Source organism: Schistocerca americana, chromosome 3 (genome assembly GCF_021461395.2).
Source record: "Schistocerca americana isolate TAMUIC-IGC-003095 chromosome 3, iqSchAmer2.1, whole genome shotgun sequence".
NCBI classification, from domain to species: Eukaryota; Metazoa; Arthropoda; class Insecta; order Orthoptera; family Acrididae; genus Schistocerca; species Schistocerca americana.
This window is the reverse complement of record NC_060121.1, coordinates 961,279,320-961,300,353: the sequence shown is the minus strand read 5'-3', so window position 1 is coordinate 961,300,353 and position 21,034 is coordinate 961,279,320. Positions and strand designations below refer to the sequence as shown.

At 39.1% G+C, this 21,034-nt stretch overlaps 1 protein-coding gene across 1 annotated transcript in view; it reads left to right on the top strand.

The window, feature by feature from the left end:
• Positions 1–7,518, top strand: part of LOC124606586 (facilitated trehalose transporter Tret1-like) — a 38,945-nt gene extending 31,427 nt beyond the window's left edge. Inside the window, exon 5 of the mRNA XM_047138572.1 lies at positions 5,983–7,518. Coding sequence (XP_046994528.1) covers positions 5,983–6,275 — 293 coding nt within the window. The 3' untranslated portion in view covers positions 6,276–7,518. The remainder of the gene's footprint in view (positions 1–5,982) is intronic.
• The last annotated feature ends 13,516 nt before the right edge of the window (positions 7,519–21,034 follow it).

Below are 21,034 nucleotides of genomic sequence, written 5' to 3'. Positions count from 1 at the left end.
TATCTGATGTCTAGCAGCATTTCATTTTCGTGAAGCATAATCACATCTGAAAAGTTATCTACACCAATGAAACTAAAGATTTCTCTGCAGGAGAACGTTTTACCAACCCTTTGCAACTGTAGATGTTGGCAGTAGAAATTTTGTTACACTTCCACTTCTTAACGTTGTAACCTCCCTCTTAGTAATCGACTTGTCCTGTTTGTGATATAAAATATGACCTTGGATCGCGTATATGACTAATGGACTTTTTTTCTAATTGTATAAGGCTATCTTTCCCGAAGAAGTGATACCAATAAGTAGGAGGAAAGTGTACAACCGTCCCTTCTGAAGGAAAGTCTATTAAAAATGAAAGTAATTAAACCGAGCAGAGCTATAATTTGGAAAATGAAAATTACTTTTGTGCATTCACTCACGAACAACACTGGACAGAAAGGGGTACCACTGATCATGAATCTAGAAGTTACACTAATGAACGAAAAGGAAGTAATTAACGGTCATCAGCCCACTAGGGCAATTTACATCCAAAATCCTGTACAAGATGATGGGAAAGAAAAACATGTATTTTGAAACACTGACGTGGCAACTGAGAAGTCACTCTTGCATTATGTTTGGCATTAAATTTTGAAAAAGGCAATCGAGTAATGATTTGAAAATATGCAATTAAACTGTGTGTTAATACTGAACTTCATTACGTGAACAATGACTTTCAGTGACCTCAGCATAACGTCATCAAAGAAATTTAGAAGAAAAGGAAGCGCTTTTTTAGTTTGCCATTACTTACTTTGCAAATTGGATTTCATATTATTGTCTGAACAACTGAGCCTTTTTTACTGACTTGAATAGAATTAAATACTGGAATACGTACCAAACCAAACAGCTATGTGCTCCAAGCTACATGTAAAATAAATAAAACTTCCACACTCTTAATTTGTGCATTTCTTTAGCTCTGGATTTTTTTCAGTGATTGATTCTCAAACTTGAAGAATGAAATTGGTTTACTTTAGTCATATACTGAAGCCTCTGTTGTACAACAGTTAATATAAAGTAGACTGAGGCTAAAATTCTTAAAAGAGAAATCGTTCATTAATAAACTGGCTGTAACTATTCAATTTGTTTCGTATGACACTCAGTTAACATATTAGGGAAAAAAAGAACAATGATCCTGCTTGGTAACAATGTCTGGGAGCAATGAGGACACAATCGCCCTGAGGTTAACTGATTATTATTTAAATAAAACTTATCAATCGAATCGCATTCAGTTGTGCTACTGGGTTGGCCGTTAATACTTTGCACCGATGAACAGTCTTACCTCAGTGCTGTGCATACGACGAAACTCTGAGCTGACGATGAAACTGTGTTGCTGGAACTGCTGCTGTTGTTGAAGACGTTAGCATCTTGTGAAGCCACGGCTAATTATAGGAACGGGCAATCGTAATTAATACAGCCTCTTCCGCCGGTCCACTGTCCTTCCTCCTGCTACTAGACATCTGGCCGGCGCGCGTACAAGATGCCGCCGAAAATGGTACTCTCTACTGCGAGAGAGATAACGCCACACTTCCGCACACCACAAGCGGTGGAACCCGTCTCTCCTCTCTCCGCGCGCTCTGTGCAACAACTCCCTACCCAAAGATTTTACAACGCACAAGCACTGCTATTATCGTTGCTAATCGATGCAAATAACAATTCCTTTGGCTTTTTCCCAGAGTTTATAAGTTTCAAAGTAAAACACAGATAAATGCGATGAAACGTCAACAGACTTCTACCTAAATGTACACATACAGTGAATCAATGTCCTTACTTTTCAAAAGAAGGCATTTAAATTACAAATAATTACATAAAATTCAAAAAAAAAATTTTATGTATCGGTAGCAGGTGCCATGAATCCTGCTTTTTCGGTGTTACAACGTCCACATGGGATCATTAGACCATCATTATCAGATGCAAAAACCGACTTGTCGCAATCTTGGTGCCTGCGGCCTGAAAGGGAAAAAAATTGTCGTATGAACTTTTGCTTAAGAAATTTAAGAGAAGTGAACTATTTTTCGTGCTCACAATATTAAAGTGCTGGTCGGCGAGAGTTTCAGGGAGGTGCAGTGGCATTGTTACAGAGTAGCAGGTACACAACCAAAGCAAAGCGCTGCAACCAGAGAATACAATATCGTAGCCGTATGTAATCTGGTGGTGTGCAGCGAGATAGACAGAAAAGAAGGCCACCAGATTATGGATCTTAAAACAAATAACAGCCAGCTGTGTAGCAATGACTAACGTAAAACAATAAAATTTTTATATATCCTCGAACTTATTGATGTTGTGTGTCCAGAAAGGGTGGAGCTTACCGAGTTATGAAGAGACAATGTGTCGTAAGCCAAATTGTTATCGAACGTTGTAGACTATCCCAAGGGTGTAGTAGTCAACGATTTTGAAGGTGAACCCAGCATTAAAGAGTAGTTCTCAGCTGGAACTGAAATTGGAAACAGACAAATGTGAGATGTGGAAGCAGTGAGTTTAGGCATCGTGAATACGCGTAACAAGGGCATAAGATTTCGAGCTGCCTCGGTAGCTATGGTCCAGAAAATCGTTATTGAGAGAAGGTTACAAATTACAGTCTGTCTGCTTATACTTTTATTATTTACCTGCAAGCTATGTGGAAACTGATAACACAGACTTGACAAAAAGAACCGAAGTATCATACAGATTTGATATATTAAAACTGGACAAACATTTTTTCTTAGTCTAGGTCGCTGTGGTTTCTGTAAAGTGATGTTTTACTTTGGTGCAAAGATCGAACCATAGTCATCGGCAGGTGCATCATAATCTGTATGTTACATCAGTAGTTCAACAGAATAGTAATAAAGACCAATTAGACGCGAAAATAACATTCTGACACATAATTTGAAGATCCGCAGTGGTGTTTTAAGCGTCAAGTGTACCTTCACATGTAAGTTACAGTAGTAGCGTCAATCAAGTGAGCCATATGTGTTTTATGCTGTTATATAATAATAATACAGACAATTTAGATGAGGTAACAGATTACACCTTGCACCATGCAGGGTGCAAAGACTGAAGTACAGTCGTTGCCAAGTCCACCTTAACCTATAATTTATTCCGTTAGTGTAAATAAAGTGAGCCATGTGTGTTTTGTTCTGTTATAGAATAATATTAACAGATAGTTTAGGTGTGGAAATAACTCCGTGACACGTAATTTGAAGGGCCTTTGTGTTTTCCATCAAGCGGGGTACGTAGATCGAACGACAGTCATGTTTGGACACAAAATTTGGATACAGAGATTTAGATGGCCGATCGAGGATATATTGGGCTGTGGCTGGGACAAAAAATGTGTGTGTGTGTGTGTGTGTATGTATGTGCGCGCGTCTGCCAACACCTCTCGCCCTGCCTCTTCCATCGTCACCCTTCATGCACCTTCATATAGGCAAATGGGGTGTGTGATGTCCCACGTACATACACCGTGTGCCAGAAGCCCCATAGATATGCTGCTGTCCACATCCGTTTCTAGAGCCTCGTTTGCGAATTTTATATGAAACGCACGATAAATAGTGATTATCTCCAATCACGTGTGTTTTGAGAGAAAAGCTGGTAATTATTATAATTTTAATTAATATTGTGTTTATACTGGTTGCTGGTGAGGAGGAAAGTTAGTTATCAGTATTTTATTAATGGTCTCATTCATAAGCAGCCATATCACAGTCATCACAGTCGCTCAGGAAAGTTATAATTAAGCTTTACTTGTTTAATTAGAATCGGATGATGACTCTCCTTGTCCGCAGTCCCGATGATTCGAAGCGATCTGCAATCCTCTGTAAATTAAATGTCTTGGTTTTCTTGCGTTGTGTAGTCAGTCGGGAAACCTCAGATCAAGCGGAAAGTTTGCTTTGATAGAGTTCAATGATCCAATGAAGTAATGGAGCTCTTGGATCTAATAATTGCAGGTTCGTTTCCAATTCATCGGAAGTTCCCTTTTGATCACCAACGAAACGACACCTCCTTGAAAATTTCCAGTTAGAGAATACATATATAATGAAATTCCTTACGCACCTTTGATTTAAATGCTCAGTATTTATTTTCTTGAATTGTTGTTGTTGTTGTCTTCAGTCCTGAGACTGGTTTGATGCAGCTCTCCATGCTACTCTATCCTGTGCAAGCTTCTTCATCTCCCAGTACCTACTGCAGCCTATATCCTTCTGAATCTGCCCACTGTATTCCTCTCTTGGTCTCCCTCTGCGATTTTTACCCCTCACGCTGCCCTCCAATACTAAATTGGTGATCCATTGATGCCTCAGAATATGCCCTACCAACCGATCCCTTCTTGTAGTCAAGTTGTGCCACAAATTTCTCTTCTCTTCAATTCTATTCAATACCTCCTCATAAGATGTGTGATCTACCCATCTAATCATCAGTATTCTTCTGTAGCACCACATTTAAAAACTTCTATTCTCTCCTTGTCCAAACTATTTATCGTCCATGTTTCACTTCCATACATGGCTACACTCCATACAAATACTTTCAGAAACGACTTCCTGACACTTAAATCTATACTCGATGTCAACAAATTTCTCTTCTTCAGAAACGCTTTCCTTGCCATTGCCAGTCTACTTTTTATATCCTCTCCACTTCGACCATCATCAGTTATTTTGCTCCCCAAATAGCAAAACTCCTTTACTGCTTGAAGTGTCTCATTTCCTAATCTAATTCCCTCAGCATCACCCGACTTAATTCGACTACATTCCATTATCCTCGTTTTGCTTTTGTTGATGTTCATCTTATACCCTCCTTTCAAGATCCTATCCATTCCGTTCAACTGCTCTTCCTAGTCCTTTGCTGTCTCTGACAGAATTACAATGTCATCGGCGAACCTCAACGTTTTTATTTCTTCTCCATGGACTTTAATACCTACTCCGAATTTTTCTTTTGTTTCCTTTGCTGCTTGCTCAATATACAGATTGAATAACAGCGGGGACGTGCTACAACCCTGTCTCACTCCCTTCCCAACCGCTGCTTCCCTTTCATGCCCCTCGACTCTTATATCTGCCATCTGGTTTGTGTACAAATTGTAAATAGCTTTTCACTCCCTGTATTTCTTGAATAGCATACAACATATTTTCAACCTCTATCTTCCAGTAATCTCGATAGCAAAATTACAATTATTCAATGCGGCTATTCGGCACTGAGAAGATCCTAGAAGTCTTCACAAAACACCAGAGAGAATATAACAAAGAGTAATTATGCGCTCATGGAATAGTAATGGTACTGTACTACTTTGCGCATCGATTCTGCGATTATATAGATGGTCAAATAGGAAACGTAATTCACTCATAGAATTGTGCATGGATAATTAGTAGAATATAAAGAGATATAAAGATTAACTGATGATGGTCGAAGTAGAGAGGATATAAAATTTAGACTGGCAATTGCAAGGAAAGCATTTCTGAAGAAGAGAAATTTGTTAACATCGAGTGTAGATTTAAGTGCCAGGAAGTCGTTTCTGAAAGTATTTGTATGGAGTGTAGCCATGTATGGAAGTGAAACATGGACGTTAAATAGTTTGGACAAGAAGAGAATAGAAGCTTTCGAAATGTGGTGCTACAGAAGAATGCTGAAGATTAGATGGGTAGATCACATAACTAATGAGGAAGTATTGAATAGGATTGGGGGGAAGAGAAGTCTGCGGCACAACTTGACTAGAAGAAAAGATCGGTTGGTAGGACATGTTCTGAGGCATCAACGGATCACCAATTTAGTATTGGAGGGCAGCGTGGAGGGGAAAAATCGTAGAGGGAGACCAAGAGATGTATACACTAAGCAGATGCAGAAGGATGTAGGTTGCAGTAGGTACTGGGAGATGAAGAAGCTTGCACAGGATAGAGTAGCATGGAGAGCTGCATCAAACCAGTCTCAGGACTGAAGACCACAACAACAACAACAAATAGATATTACATTATCTATAGCGTCATTATTTTGTTCCAGGTTACGGCGGTCTGGCGGCCACTGTTCCAGCGGAAATCTTCTCGCAGAACGTCAAGTCCGTGGCATTACCTGTGGCTACTTTCTTTTCATGGGCCATGTCCTTCTTGGTGACGAGGTTTTTCGAGGACATTTCCAGCGCCGTTGGCAACTACGGACCCTTCTTTCTGTTCGCAGCTTGCTCCCTACTCGCCTCGTTCCACGTCTACTTTTTGCTGCCTGAAACGAAGGGGAAGACTTTGGAAGAGATACAGGTTATGCTTGAAAGCGGTAGGACCATCCGAGCATGCTGCTGAACAGACGCATTTTTCCTAAATCTTCGTTTTGGAACGGCGTCTCCTACGGCGCTCACTGAACTGATTCACGACCAATTCGGAGACCGAAGATTTAACGCTTAATAACAAGCATAACTCTTGCGCTGGGACTGATGGAGCTGGTAGAAATGACGTCGTATGACATTCATCTTCATTGAATGAAAGCACTTAACGAGTGCGTTGAACAATATAAATTTCTGTTCTTGTTTCTTTGATTAAAAGTGAGAACTGAAAACTGTTAATACTCAAGGCATATACTGAAGAAGAAAGTAAAAACAGAGAGTAATGGAATCAATAATCTCTCTTAGGCTTTGCAAATGAAGAATACTAAAATAGAACTCAGTATAACTTATTCGCCAGGGTGCGAAACCTTGTGAAGAATGAGATGCACTGTTGACGAACTGTAGTGCATATATATCACTTCTGATATTTCAGTTTTTTTAAATATAGACTAATGATGCTGTAATGGTAATAACTGTGAAAAAGCCTGCAAACATTTTCATGTGAGGAATCTTTCATACAACGCGACGTTTCTGTTTACAATTAGGGCTGCTTTTATCAGTTGAAAGCAGAATGTAAAAATTAAAAGAAAACATACAGTTAACCATTTGAGAAATTGAGGGATGAAATCATTGTTACTGTATCTTGTATGGTTATTTATTTTTAAGTATACATCTTGCAAAGCTTACAAGATCAAAAGCGCTTTCTCTGTTACTAATTAGTTGCAATAGAGATTGCTGCCTTCCTCTGACAAGTCAACTTTATCTCCACATTGGTCCCTCCTTCACTGTTGCCAACATTTCTTTCAAAAGTCATTACATTCTACTATGACGTAATGGGGATACTGCTAAAGACAACGTTAATAAGATTGGCATTTCTTAAATTACATATATCTATTACTAAATAAATTATTATTACTGTTATTATTGTATAATGCTCATGTACTAAAGAAACTCTAATGTTGACTCATTAAGGACGTCTGGTTAGATACAATGGAAGGCCATAACCATGCCACGCGAAATAAATGGATAAATAAACAAATAACAACAGCGTACTGCAAATTTCACAATTTCTACAAGAAAACAATTAAAACCAGTTCACAGGACTAGTTTTCCACCGTCTGTGTGGCAAATAAACATCATTTCAAAAAATGAAACACGGAATGCAATATATACATCAATACTAGATATGTTTGGTATTCACAAGCACCATAAAGGAACATTATGGGTACATCTACATCTACATCTATACTCCGCGAGCCACCTTACGGTGTGTGGCGGAGGGTACTTATTGTACCACTATCTGATCCCCCCTTCCCTGTTCCATTCACGAATTGTGCGTGGGAAGAACGACTGCTTGTAAGTCTCCGTATTTGCTCTAATTTCTCGGATCTTTTCGTTGTGATCATTACGCGAGATATATGTGGGCGGTAGTAATATGTTGCCCATCTCTTCCCGGAAAGTGCTCTCTCGTAATTTCGATAATAAACCTCTCCGTATTGCGTAACGCCTTTCTTGAAGTGTCCGCCACTGGAGCTTGTTCAGCATCTCCGTAACGCTCTCGCGCTGACTAAATGTCCCCATGACGAATCGCGCTGCTTTTCGCTGGATCATGTTTATCTCTTCTATTAATCCAACCTGGTAAGGGTCCCATACTGATGAGCAATACTCAAGAATCGGACGAACAAGCGTTTTGTAAGCTACTTCTTTCGTCGATGAGTCACATTTTCTTAGAATTTTTCCTATGAATCTCAACCTGGCGCCTGCTTTTCCCACTATTTGTTTTATGTGATCATTCCACTTCAGATCGCTCCGGATGGTAACTCCTAAGTATTTTACGGTCGTTACCGCTTCCAATGATTTACCACCTATGGCATAATCGTACTGGAATGGATTTCTGCCCCTATGTATGCGCATTATATTACATTTATCTACGTTTAGGGAAAGCTGCCAGCTGTCGCACCATGCATTAATCCTCTGCAGGTCCTCCTGGAGTACGTACGAGTCTTCTGATGTTGCTACTTTCTTGTAGACAACCGTGTCATCTGCAAATAGCCTCACGGAGCTACCGATGTTGTCAACTAAGTCATTTATGTATATTGTAAACAATAAAGGTCCTATCACGCTTCCCTGTGGTACTCCCGAAATTACCTCTACATCTGCAGATTTTGAACCGTTAAGAATGACATGTTGTGTTCTTTCTTCTAGGAAATCCTGAATCCAGTCACAAACCTGGTCCGATATTCCGTAAGCTCGCATTTTTTTCACTAAACGTAAGTGCGGAACCGTATCAAATGCCTTCCTGAAGTCCAGGAATACGGCATCAATCTGCTCGCCAGTGTCTACGGCACTGTGAATTTCTTGGGCAAATAGGGCGAGCTGAGTTTCACATGATCTCTGTTTGCGGAATCCGTGTTGGTTAGGATGAAGGAGATTTGTATTATCTAAGAACGTCATAATACGAGAACACAAAACATGTTCCATTATTCTACAACAGATTGACGTAAGCGAAATAGGCCTATAATTTTTCGCATCTGATTTATGACCCTTCTTGAAAATGGGAACGACCTGCGCTTTCTTCCAGTCGCTAGGTACTTTACGTTCTTCCAGCGATCTACGATAAATTGCTGATAGAAAGGGGGCAAGTTCTTTAGCATAATCACTGTAGAATCTTAAGGGTATCTCGTCTGGTCCGGATGCTTTTCCGCTACTAAGTGATAGCAGTTGTTTTTCAATTCCGATATCGTTTATTTCAATATTTTCCATTTTGGCGTCCGTGCGACGGCTGAAGTCAGGGACCGTGTTACGATTTTCCGCAGTGAAACAGTTTCGGAACACTGAATTCAGTATTTCTGCCTTTCTTCGGTCGTCCTCTGTTTCGGTGCCATCGTGGTCAACGAGTGACTTGCGTGAATGTCGAGAGAAGGAATTTCCCGGTATATTTCTAAATTTATGACATCATTAGGAATGTAGAAACCATAAAACAAAATTTATAAAGAAATGGCGGAAAACAGGATCACTAAATCTCTTCCACTGGTTTAGATGTATAGTCCAAAAAATCACTTGAATTTCTCTAAACTTAAAATATTATCTTAAAAACGTTGGAGTATTTGTAATAACTTCTATATTCAGATGAGCCTCGTATGTACAGCTAATTCGTTTCTGTAATGTCTACATTATGCGAACAATTGTAAGTAGGCTGTTTAGGTTTTTATGTTGGTAACGCCATGTAGCACTCTATATGAAAATCACTGACTGTGCTGTGTGAAGTCAGCGGCTGGTCTGCATTGTTGCAGTATTGCTATTGTAGTGTTGGGCAGTTGGCTGTTAACAGCGCGTAGCGTTGCGCAGTTGGAGGTGAGCTGCCAGCAGTGGTGGATGTGGGGAGAGAGATTGCGGAGTTTTGAGAACGGATGATCTGGACGTGTGTCCATCAGAGACGGTAAATTTGTAAGACTGGATGTCATGAACTGATATATACTATGACTTTTGAACATTATTAAGGTAAATACATTGTTTGTCCTCTATCAAAATCTTTCATTTGCTAACTGTACCTATCAGTGCCTTCAGTACTTAGAATTTTTTATTTAGCTGGCAGTAGTGGCGCTCGCTGTAATGCAGTAGTTTGAGTAACGAAGATTTTTTGTGAGGTAAGTGATTCATGAAAGGTATAGGTTATTGTTAGTCAGGGCCATTCTTTTGTAGGGATTTTTGAAAGTCAGATTGCGTTGCGGTAAAAACATTGTGTGTCAGTTTAAGCAGTCATTAATTTTTCTAAGGGGACGTTTCATACAATGAAGTCCTGAATGGGTTTCTAGACCATCGAACCTTAGTAATCCAAGTTGAAGAAAAGCTGTCACATTTAAAATGACTGACGTTGCATTAGACATATCGCTGCACAGTTTGGTAGTTGACGTTTCTGAGCTCGGTATATTATTACATAAGAAAGAAGTCGTGGTGTCAGTAATGACAAAATCAATAAGAGTGAGAAATACGCAGGAATTAACAACATTCACAACAAGAACAGAATATCGAAAAACTAACTACCTTACACTATCTAGGAGCCGCTCAATGCAAACTATGACGCTATTCAGGAAAAGGATAGAAAGAATAACAACCAAACAGCCATTTATTATAATTATACCTGGTTTCGAACGCAATGGGTTCAGCATCAGGCCATATTTTTGAATAAAGTGGTTGGAATGTGACTCATTGAATTTAGTGTTTTTCCTAATGGTTTGTAATATGGTTTCAATAACTAATATGTGTAAGATTTTCTTTCACAGGAGCCAGTTGTTAATAATTCAATAAGTAAATGACGCTTTTGAATAACGGGAACGACTGAAAGCTACCAGTGGCTGCGAAAGGCGTCTCTGACTTACACATCTCGAAACACTTGTCAGTTAATCCTCCTCGAAATTTGACACCAGATGCCTGTGTGAAGGATACTTGTACTGCTAATAAGGCACCTACGTAGTGCTTATGGACTGGTGGTTTAAAAAATTGGTCGGACAGGAACCTAAAAATTGACGGAAATCTTTAGTGATTGAACAAATATTTTCTTATAATATATTATGAACAAAAGTTGTACACTGGTACAACTGTACTCAAGAGTACTGTTATATTTACAAAAGTACAAAATTTAAGGTGGAAATAAAAAATATTTTACAAGGAATAAAATTGGGTTTCAGTAGTCTTCCTGACATCTATGATTTATAAAATCAGCTACAAAATAATCCTTAATGCAAAACTCCTTTCGTTAAGGGTTAAGTACGCAAAAACGCGTACAATAAAGAATCATATGCTTAGCGTTTCGTAAGAATGCTAATGAAACTTTACAGCTGTGCAGTGTAGTTACTTACTACACCTAATTGGCATGTAGCTTAATTGAAACTGTTTGTATCTATTGTGTTTCGAAATACATACACGTTCTATAAATTATTTACAAGTCGTAGGTATTTTCGGAATTTCGACGGTCGTTGGGCACACGTCTGAAAGTCATCTACCTCCCCGTTTTCTTTCTCACTTCAAACAAAAACAAGAAAGGAACACGTGTGTGGGCACGAGCGTCGGTAACCGCTGTGGAATGGAGTGAAAACTGTGCGCCAAGGGAAGTTGTGGCCAATCAGTGGGCGACAGAGGGGCGTAGCGATAATAGTACAACAATGGAAGCCACGCGGCTGACCGCTTTCGAAACCTACACATTTCCTACATGCGCTGAAGCGTATGTTTACTTACGCCGCTGATCACGACCTCCGTGATCACAAAATTGTTTCTTTGTTGCTGCCACTTTTGAGGCGTTATGAAACTCATTTTTGAGCGAATATCGATTGTCATATTTCGAACTGTTAGCAGTGCCCAAGATTCCTCTGTAGGGCTTATACGGGACTGGTCACCACACCCCTTAAAACTAGGACATACCGTGAAAATCGAGACATCCCCTAACACTAACAAGGAGAGGTCTGCAGTGATGGCATCGACTTTTTGAGATCATTTATAATGTGATATGGATTAAGAGTGCAGGTATCACACTTTACAGCCATTCAGCCAGATAGGCCCTAGTTCACGACTAAATGACAAAAAATTTTTGGAATTTTGCTTCACACTTAATAGCATTAAAACGTGGAGTGCAATGCCTAGAGTAAGGCATTTGCGTGCAAAAGATTGTGGTTTCAGATTTCTTCGGGTACTGTAATTTTTTTTTCATTTTCATCGAAATGACTTTCATCATTATTTTTCTTCAATTAATTGGCTTAAACGTAATTTTTTATTTCTGTCACCTCATCATCAAATCAACTTCTTCATTTGCTCTCGCTTCCTTTCCTCTTTTTTCGCTTGAAATTTTAGTTCATATATATTAATTTCGATTTTGTATCTTTAGTTTTATCATCCTATTTTTTCGTCCAGTTACTGCTTTCATTACTGCTATTCCTCATTCTGCTTGAATTTCGTTTTACTTATGATCTCTTCTTTCGTTTAAATCTTCATCTGCATTATTTTGCCATAGTCCAATAGTAACTTAGGTGTATTTTATATGTTTAAATGACGTTGCCGTCCAAAAAAATACGCATCTTGTAATGCAACCAATACTTTTTGACACCATTTCGCAGTCGATATAAGTAGATTATTTCGTGTTTTGTTTTGTAAACAATAGATCAGCATTTTCAGATATTTAAATATTTTAATTCATAAATGTAATTGAATTGACGTTCACAATAATTCAGAGTGGAAAAATAATAATATAAAGAAGAAATAAGAATAAATGAAAAAGTTATTACGATTATTAAAATGATGTAACAGAGGAATAGAAATACAAAATTACATTTAAACCAATTATTTGAATATAAATCATGATCTAAGTCATTTCGATAAAGATCTACAAAAAAAAAAAAAAAAAAAAAAAAAAAACATTTAAGCGCCTGACAATATTCGAGCCCACGACCTCTCGCACATGAAGATCTTACTTTATCCATTCCACACACAACAGTGTGTGTGAAAATACTTTCCTAAAGCTATTGAGCCTAACGCAAAATTCCGAATTTTTTTCCGCTCAATTATGCGGAAAAAGGGCGCACCAGGGCGAACGCCTGCAAGTATGATCCCTGGGACCGTAACCTCCATCATAGTGTAGATGGCTTCAAAAAGTAGATACCACCACTACGGACCCCTCCTTGTAAGTACAGCATACAGACAAATGCTGACTTCACGCGGCACAAGCAACTGCACCCGATTTTTGCAACGACGCGAAGGGAAACACATATTTGGTCTTGCTGCATTCGTATTCGAAATGTTCTACTCGCCACTGGCTGGGAAAGATGGATGACAATTGTCACTTACCTTTGTTTTGAAAAGGGAACAGAACATAAACGAACATTTATTTAACTCGTGTACTAAAGGCATGTGATTTACTGAGTAAACACTTCTGCTTTAAGGCGTCTTATTTCAATCAAAGTCTTAAGGAAGTTTCCCAAGGCGTACCAGCAATACATAGGTCTGCCAGCAGAATGTTGGACCTAGCGAATACTGACGAATATCTTGACAGTATCGGCAGTCCTACATTCAACCAGCGTTGCCAAGTGACCTTCTACAGCTTGTTGATAGCACTTTTACACAATTTTCAGCTGCCAACGCTACTGACAATCGTTCACAAAGTCCTTCTGCACTGCACAACAATGTGCCATTTTTGCCTCTCATTGAAAAAAACGCGTGAATCAAAGCGTGCTGTTCTCGTAATTTTGTACCTTAGACCATAGATACATACCGACCACTCACTTCCATATCTTTGCCATGTGAAGATTTGAAACTAACATCCAAGTCAGGAGACGAGTGGAATAAAACCGAGATTATGAGATTCCATCATTACACTGTACACGAAGAGGAGCTGACAGTTTTAGCTCTCATACATTTGAGAGATTTGTTGAATTAGTACAACACATATAATACAATGTTTATCGTAATTTCTAAGACATTTACAATGGTCATCGTATTAGCCAGTTAACTTTTTCCCTTAAACTTCCTCTGAAATTCTGTTCATCGTCATAAGAGATCTGGAACTAACACACTAATTTTATCTGCGGAAAACTTATTCAAAAATTTAACAATTTTTCCAGAAGTCTCAAATGGGGATCGTGGCAGATGTTATGCAAATAAAATGAATGATTGGAAACATATTTTATTTGTGATAATAAAAGACATTACATTCCGTTTGACTTCAAGTTTTATATTTGTGTAAGTAAATAAATATTTATACCACATTTCCGTACATTCCATATGTAAACCAATGTTGCATTTGCTACATTGTTTTCTTACATTTCTCTTGCATATTGTACATGTTCTTTGTTTTCCTTAGCACTTTCTTTTTAGATAACGTCCCAAAGGATCCTTTCTAGATAATGACCCGAAAGAAACACGTCCCTAAGCCGTTTTATGCAGTAATGCTCTTCTAAGACATTCAGGATTAAAAATAGACTCTGTCTGATGGTACCCTCTATTTATTTGCCTACTAAACTCTAAAAGAGGTATATTGCCCTTAGCACGACGGTATAATACGTAAACATTTACTCTTGCATTACCAATTATGTTTGTGAATCTTAGAAAATATACTCTCTATCCACGTATTTTTATTCTATAGTTATTTGTGTCCCAGTCAGGTTTGTCTACTTCACTCATGAATTTATTGTAGAGATTTATACAGAGAGGCCGGTGTATTTTCACTTCTTTGTTCTCCAAGCTAGACCATCTGCTTACGTTGTTCTTTGGATGTATACCTTGATGGTTTGACAAGACTAGTACACATTTATTATCTTTCTACGCAGCACAGAATATTTCATTTTTGATGTCAAATCTGTAATCCATAGCTCCACGAGGAACTCTTTTCAATTCATTATTTGTTATTTATCCGACTGGATCGAACCGTTCCTGTTGCTGCTACATTTTGGTCTTTCCAAGTTTCATTAGACTGAAATTAGTGCAAAAAATTATCAAAATAGAAATTGTGGTTAGAGGGATTGCTGGCTACAGATATGTTATTCGTTATTTCTGATACACTCAAACCTTGTACCTCATTGTCATCGTTCCTTTTTCCAGTGTACATGTTTCGGCACAGCACATTGTCCACTGTCTGAACCTAAACCGTATGGGTTTAGCCTAATAAACTGCTTGAAATAATAATGACCATGATATTTGACCATCTGCCAGTGAATGCTTATATGTTTGAAAAAAAAAAAAAAAAAAAAAAAAAAAAACTTCATATATTTCTGATTCATTTTATCAATGAGTGGTCATACCTTGAAATCTGAGGTCGTCACACTATTATTTCTCTTATTAGCATTGTCACTGGAATGTAGATTTTCCCTTTTTTCTATACATCTGTCTCTGGTTCAAATGGTTCAAATGGCTCTGAGCGCTATGGGACTAAACATCTTAGGTCATCAGTCCAATATAACTAAGAACTACTTAAACCTAACTAACGCCGGCCTCGGTGGCCATGCGGTTCTAGGGGCTCCAGTTCGGAACCGCGCTGCTGCTACGGTCGCAGGTTCGAATCCTGCCTCGGGCATGGATGTGTGTGACGTCTTTAGGTTAAAGTAGTTCTCAGTCTACGTTTTTGCCCGAGGTCTAGGGGTAGCGTCTTTGATTCATAATCAAAACTCCTTCTGTCCCGGGTTCGATCACCGCCACTGCCTAAATTTTGATAAATAATCAGCATTGGCGGCCGAAGACTTCCCGCATCAGAAGTCAGCCTCATCCTGCCAACGGCCTTGTCAAAGAGGGCGGAGGAGCGGATAGAGGTTCAGGGCACTCTCTGGTCCTAGGGGTGGGAAATTGCCCCTAAAGGCGGAAGAATCAGCAATGATCAACGACATGAGGATGCAGAAGGCAATGGAAACCACTGCATTAAAGACACGTAACGTGTATCCACAGGACGTGTGGCCCGTAATTGAAGAAGTGTCATGATGATCTCTCCATTGGCAAAAGATTCCGGAATAGTCCCCCATTCGGATCTCCGGGATGGGACTGCCAATGGGGAGGTTACCATGAGAAAAAGATTGAGTAATCTACGAAAGGATAACGTTCTACGAGTCGGGGCGTGGAATGTCAGAAGCTTGAACGTGGTAGGGAAACTAGAAAATCTGAAAAGGGAAATACAAAGGCTCAATCTAGATATCGTAGGGGTCAGTGAAGTGAAGCGGAAGGAAGACAAGGATTTCTGGTCAGATGAGTCTCGGGTAATATCAACAGCAGCAGAAAATGGTATAACAGGTGTAGGATTCGTTATGAATAGGAAGGTAGGGCAGAGGGTGTGTTACTGTGAACAGTTCAGTGACCGGGTTGTTCTAATCAGAATCGACAACAGACCAACACCGACAACGATAGTTCAGGTATACATGCCGACGTCGCAAGCTGAAGATGAACAGATAGAGAAAGTGTATGAGGATATTGAAAGGGTAATGCAGTATGTAAAGGGGGACGAAAATCTAATAGTCATGGGCGAATGGAATGCAGTTGTAGGGGAAGGAGTAGAAGAAAAGGTTACAGGAGAATATGGGCTTGGGACAAGGAATGAAAGAGAAGAAAGTCTAATTGAGTTCTGTAACAAGTTTCAGCTAGTAATAGCGAATACCCCGTTCAAGAATCACAAGAGGAGGAGGTATACTTGGAAAAGGCCGGTAGATACGGGAAGATTTCAATGAGATTACATCATGGTCAGACAGAGATTCTGAAATCATATACTGGATTTTAAGGCGTACCCAGGAGCAGATATAGACTCAGATCACAATATAGTAGTGATGAAGAGTAGGCTGAAGTTCAAGACATTAGTCAGGAAGAATCAATACACAAAGAAGTGGGATACGGAAGTACTAAGGAATGACGAGATACATTTGAAGTTCTCTTACGCTATAGATACAGTAATAAGGAATAGCGCAGTAGGCAGTACAGTTGAAGAGGAATGGACATCTCTAAAAAGGGCCATCACAGAAGTTGGGAAGGAAAACATAGGTACAAAGAAGGTAGCTGCGAAGAAACCATGGGTAACAGAAGAAATACTTCAGTTGATTGATGAAAGGAGGGAGTACAAACATGTTCCGGGAAAATCAGGAATACAGAAATACAAGTCGCTGAGGAATGAAATAAATAGGAAGTGCAGGGAAGCTAAGACGAAATGGCTGCAGGAAAAATGTGAAGACATCGAAAAAGATATGACTGTCGGAAGGACAGACTCAGCCTACAGGAAAGTCAAAACAACCTTTGGTGACATTAAAAGCAACGGTGGTAACATTAAGAGTGCAACGGGAATTCCACTGTCAAATGTAGAGGAGAGAGCGGATAGGTGGAAAGCATCTATGAGGGTGAAGATTTGTCTGATGCGATAGAAGAAGAAACAGGAGTCGGTTTAGAAGAGATAGGGGATCCAGTATTAGAATCGGAACTTAAAAGATGTTTCGAGGACTTACGGTCAAATAATGCAGAAGGGATAGATAACATTCCATCAGAATTTCTAAAATCATTGGGGGAAGTGGCAACAAATCGACTATTCACGTTGGTGTGTAGAATATATGAGTCTGGCGACATACCATCTGACTTTCGGAAAAGCATCATCCACACAATTCCGAAGACGGCAAGAGCTGACAAGTGCGAGATTATCGCACAGTCAGCTTAACAGCTCATGCATCGAAGCTGCTTACAAGAATAATATACAGAAGAATGGAAAAGAAAATTGAGAATGCGCCAGGTGACGATCAGTTTGGCTTTAGGAAAAGTAAAGGGACGAGAGAGGCAATTCTGACGTTACGGCTAATGATGGAAGCAAGGCTAAAGAAAAATCAAGACACTTTCATAGGATTTGTCGACCTGGAGAAAGCGTTCGATAATATAAAATGGTGCAAGCTGTTCGAGATTCTGAAAAAAGTAGGGGTAAGCTATAGGGAGAGACGGGTCATATACAATATGTACAGCAACCAAGAGGGAATAATAAGAGTGGACGATCAAGAACGAAATGCTCGTATTAAGAAGGGTGTAAGACAAGGCTGTAGCCCCTACTCTTCAATCTGTACATCGAGGAAGCAATGATGGAAATAAACGAAAGGTTTAGGAGTGGAATTAAAATACAAGGTGAAAGGATATCAATGATACGATTCGCTGATGACATTGCTATCCTGAGTGAAAGTGAAGAAGAATTAAATGATCTGCTGAACGGAATGAACAGTCTAATGAGTACACAGTATGGTTTGAGAGTAAATCGTAGAAAGACGAAGGTAATGAGAAGTATAAGAAATGAGAACAGCGAGAAACTTAACATCAGGATTGATGGTCACAAAGTCAATGAAGTTAAGGAATTCTGCTACCTAGGCAGTAAAATAACCAATGACGGACGGAGCAAGGAGGACATCAAAAGCAGACTCGCTATGGCAAAAAAGGCATTTCTGGCCAAGAGAAGTCTACTAATATCAAATACCGGCCTTAATTTGAGGAAGAAATTTCTGAGGATGTACGTCTGGAGTATAGCATTGTATGGTAGTGAAACATGTACTGTGGGAAAACCGGAACAGAAGAGAATCGAAGCATTTGAGATGTGGTGCTATAGACGAATGTTGAAAATTAGGTGGACTGATAAGGTAAGGAAAGAGGAGGTTCTATGCAGAATCGGAGAGGAAAGGAATATGTGGAAAACACTGATAAGGAGAAGGGATAGGATGATAGGACATCTACATCTACATCTACATCTACATCTGCTAAGACATGAGGGAATGACTTCCATAGTACTAGAGGGAGCTGTAGAGGGCAAAAACTGTAGAGGAAGACAGAGATTGGAATACGTCAAGTAAATAATTGAGGACGTAGGTTGCAAGTGCTACTCTGAGATGAAGAGGTTAGCACAGGAAAGGAATTCGTGGCGGGCCGCATCAAACCAGTCAGTAGACTGATGACAAAAAAAAAAAAAAAAAAAAAAAAAAAAGGTCTAGGGGACTGATGACCTCAGATGGTGCTCAGAGCCAAACCTAACTAACCTAAGGACATCACACACATCAGTGCCCGAGGCAGGATTCGAACCTATGACCGTAGCGGTCGCGCGGTTGCAGACTGAAGCGCCTAGAACCGCTCGCCCACTAAGGCCGGCCATCTGTCTTTGGAGAAACATTTTCTGACACTTCTGATGTCGAATCCTCATCTTCGCACCAGTACATTTCCTCCTAAAGCAAAGAGGGCAAGTCTGTAAGGCACAAAAAGCCGGCAGATTTTCCGAGACAGTCTACCGAAAACGTAAATCCATATATATGTTATTCTGTACATCATATTTGACACTTTATTTGAAAATAAAATTATTTCTTCATCAAACAGTTTTTCGTACACTGATTTTCTTTTGAGAGAACTTATTTGTTTCATAGCTTTCTTGATATCGCCATTACTCCTAAAAGTCTTTCCGTAGTCAGGCTGAATTTTTTACCAATCAGAAACTATTTTTCTCTCCTTCAAGTCACTCTTTTTTTTATCGTTTGGGCCCTGAAGTAATAGGGCCAGGGGTTGCATACCGGCATCGGAAATTCGAATTACACTTGAATGAACTTCCAGCCTACCGGGAATATCATTAACACAAGTGTGTACCAATATGTCAGCATCAGATTCTTCACCGTCGGAAATAACATCCATATTGTCAGGGAAAAGGTCAACAATATCTATCTTATCTTCATTGTCATCATCATCCTGGGTGAGAAAACTAGGATTCTTTATCACATCTTCTAGCTCGGCTGGTGTTTAGAATCTGGTTCCCATATCCAAAAAAGAAAAATACAGTAATTGCAGTATGGAAATACTTCATATCAGCCACCATCCCCAAATGGGTATCGCTCTGAAACATGTCATAAAACAATGTTTACTTACGATAAATGACATAATGAAGATTCGTGAGTTACTATGACAGACATATTTACTGTATGAAGGCATCAATTGTCGAAATAATAAAAACAATGCGAAAATTAACGCAATTGAATATCTACGATATTCGTATTCTCTACTCGCCATTCGACTTATAGTTTATTCAGCTGTACACAACAAACTGTATGCACTATTTTGATTTAGCTGTGTTGTTCTCGTCAGTTGAACTGTTGTCGATGATTCTGAGCCATTCAGCATTACCACAAAGACATTGCGGTCAACTGACTCGGACAAAAACATGCGGTTCCCAAATGGGGATCGTGGCAGTTAATAGGTTAAAAATCAGCCAAGTGAAAGCGTAACGAAATATGAAACGTTCTATTCACACTTTTTTTCTGTGTATACGTTTTACAGGTGCCAAAATAACATTCCCTTCAGTCAATTCCCAATTTCTACTTCGCTGTGCATTATTTACTGGACCGCTTCCATGGGACAGGAGGACAAAATATTAGCTTTATAGAAAACATTTAGTCCTCAGAAGTGCACGTGGCGGTTTTTTGTGTTATTATCTCGTTCTAGATGTCATTATAAGAAATAAAATTCGATTTTATCAGTCAGGTTTAGTTTTTATACAGAATAGGAGTTTGTGTTTAATGGTTTTTACCATATCCTGCATAATCACATTCTGGAAGATCGTGGCGTATTGGTAGAAAACAACAAAGTATTTGTGACAAGCAAGACTGTAAATATTATTGCTGCTTGCTTCGAGTGCAGTAATTTAAGGGGTTCTATTAGGATCCCGCAACCACATCCTCGAAAATCGTAACATATCCGTGGAAAAGAACAAAGTAGTTTTGACACGCAGGACTGTAAATATGATTGCTGTTCGTTCCATGCGCAGAAATTTAGGCTGTGCTATTAGGCTCCTAAATACCCACGTCCTTGAAAATCTAATGAAGTAATATCTTCTGTAAAAAGTTATATTTATTGATAATCATTAACTATTCTATACTATTACGGCATCCGAATATATCACAGTATATATTAGTACCGAAAAATGTTTTCGCTACTCTGAAACCTAATATCACAGTGCTAATTACAGCAATATAAATTTTAAATTACTGTAAGACGAAGAAAATGTAAACGAACTTTATTTATGAAAGGAAAGAAATGAGAAACGACACTCTCGTTGAATATCAACATCTGTATCATCTTGACACAAATAAAACATAAGCACAGTCGAACATATACATTCGTGACAATCACTGCTGTGAACATGGTTACCATCTGACAGTTCAAACGATGCTACCACCCCTAGCAGCTAGACAGTCAAACGTAAGATAATTTACCGTTTTTAATTATTTTTCT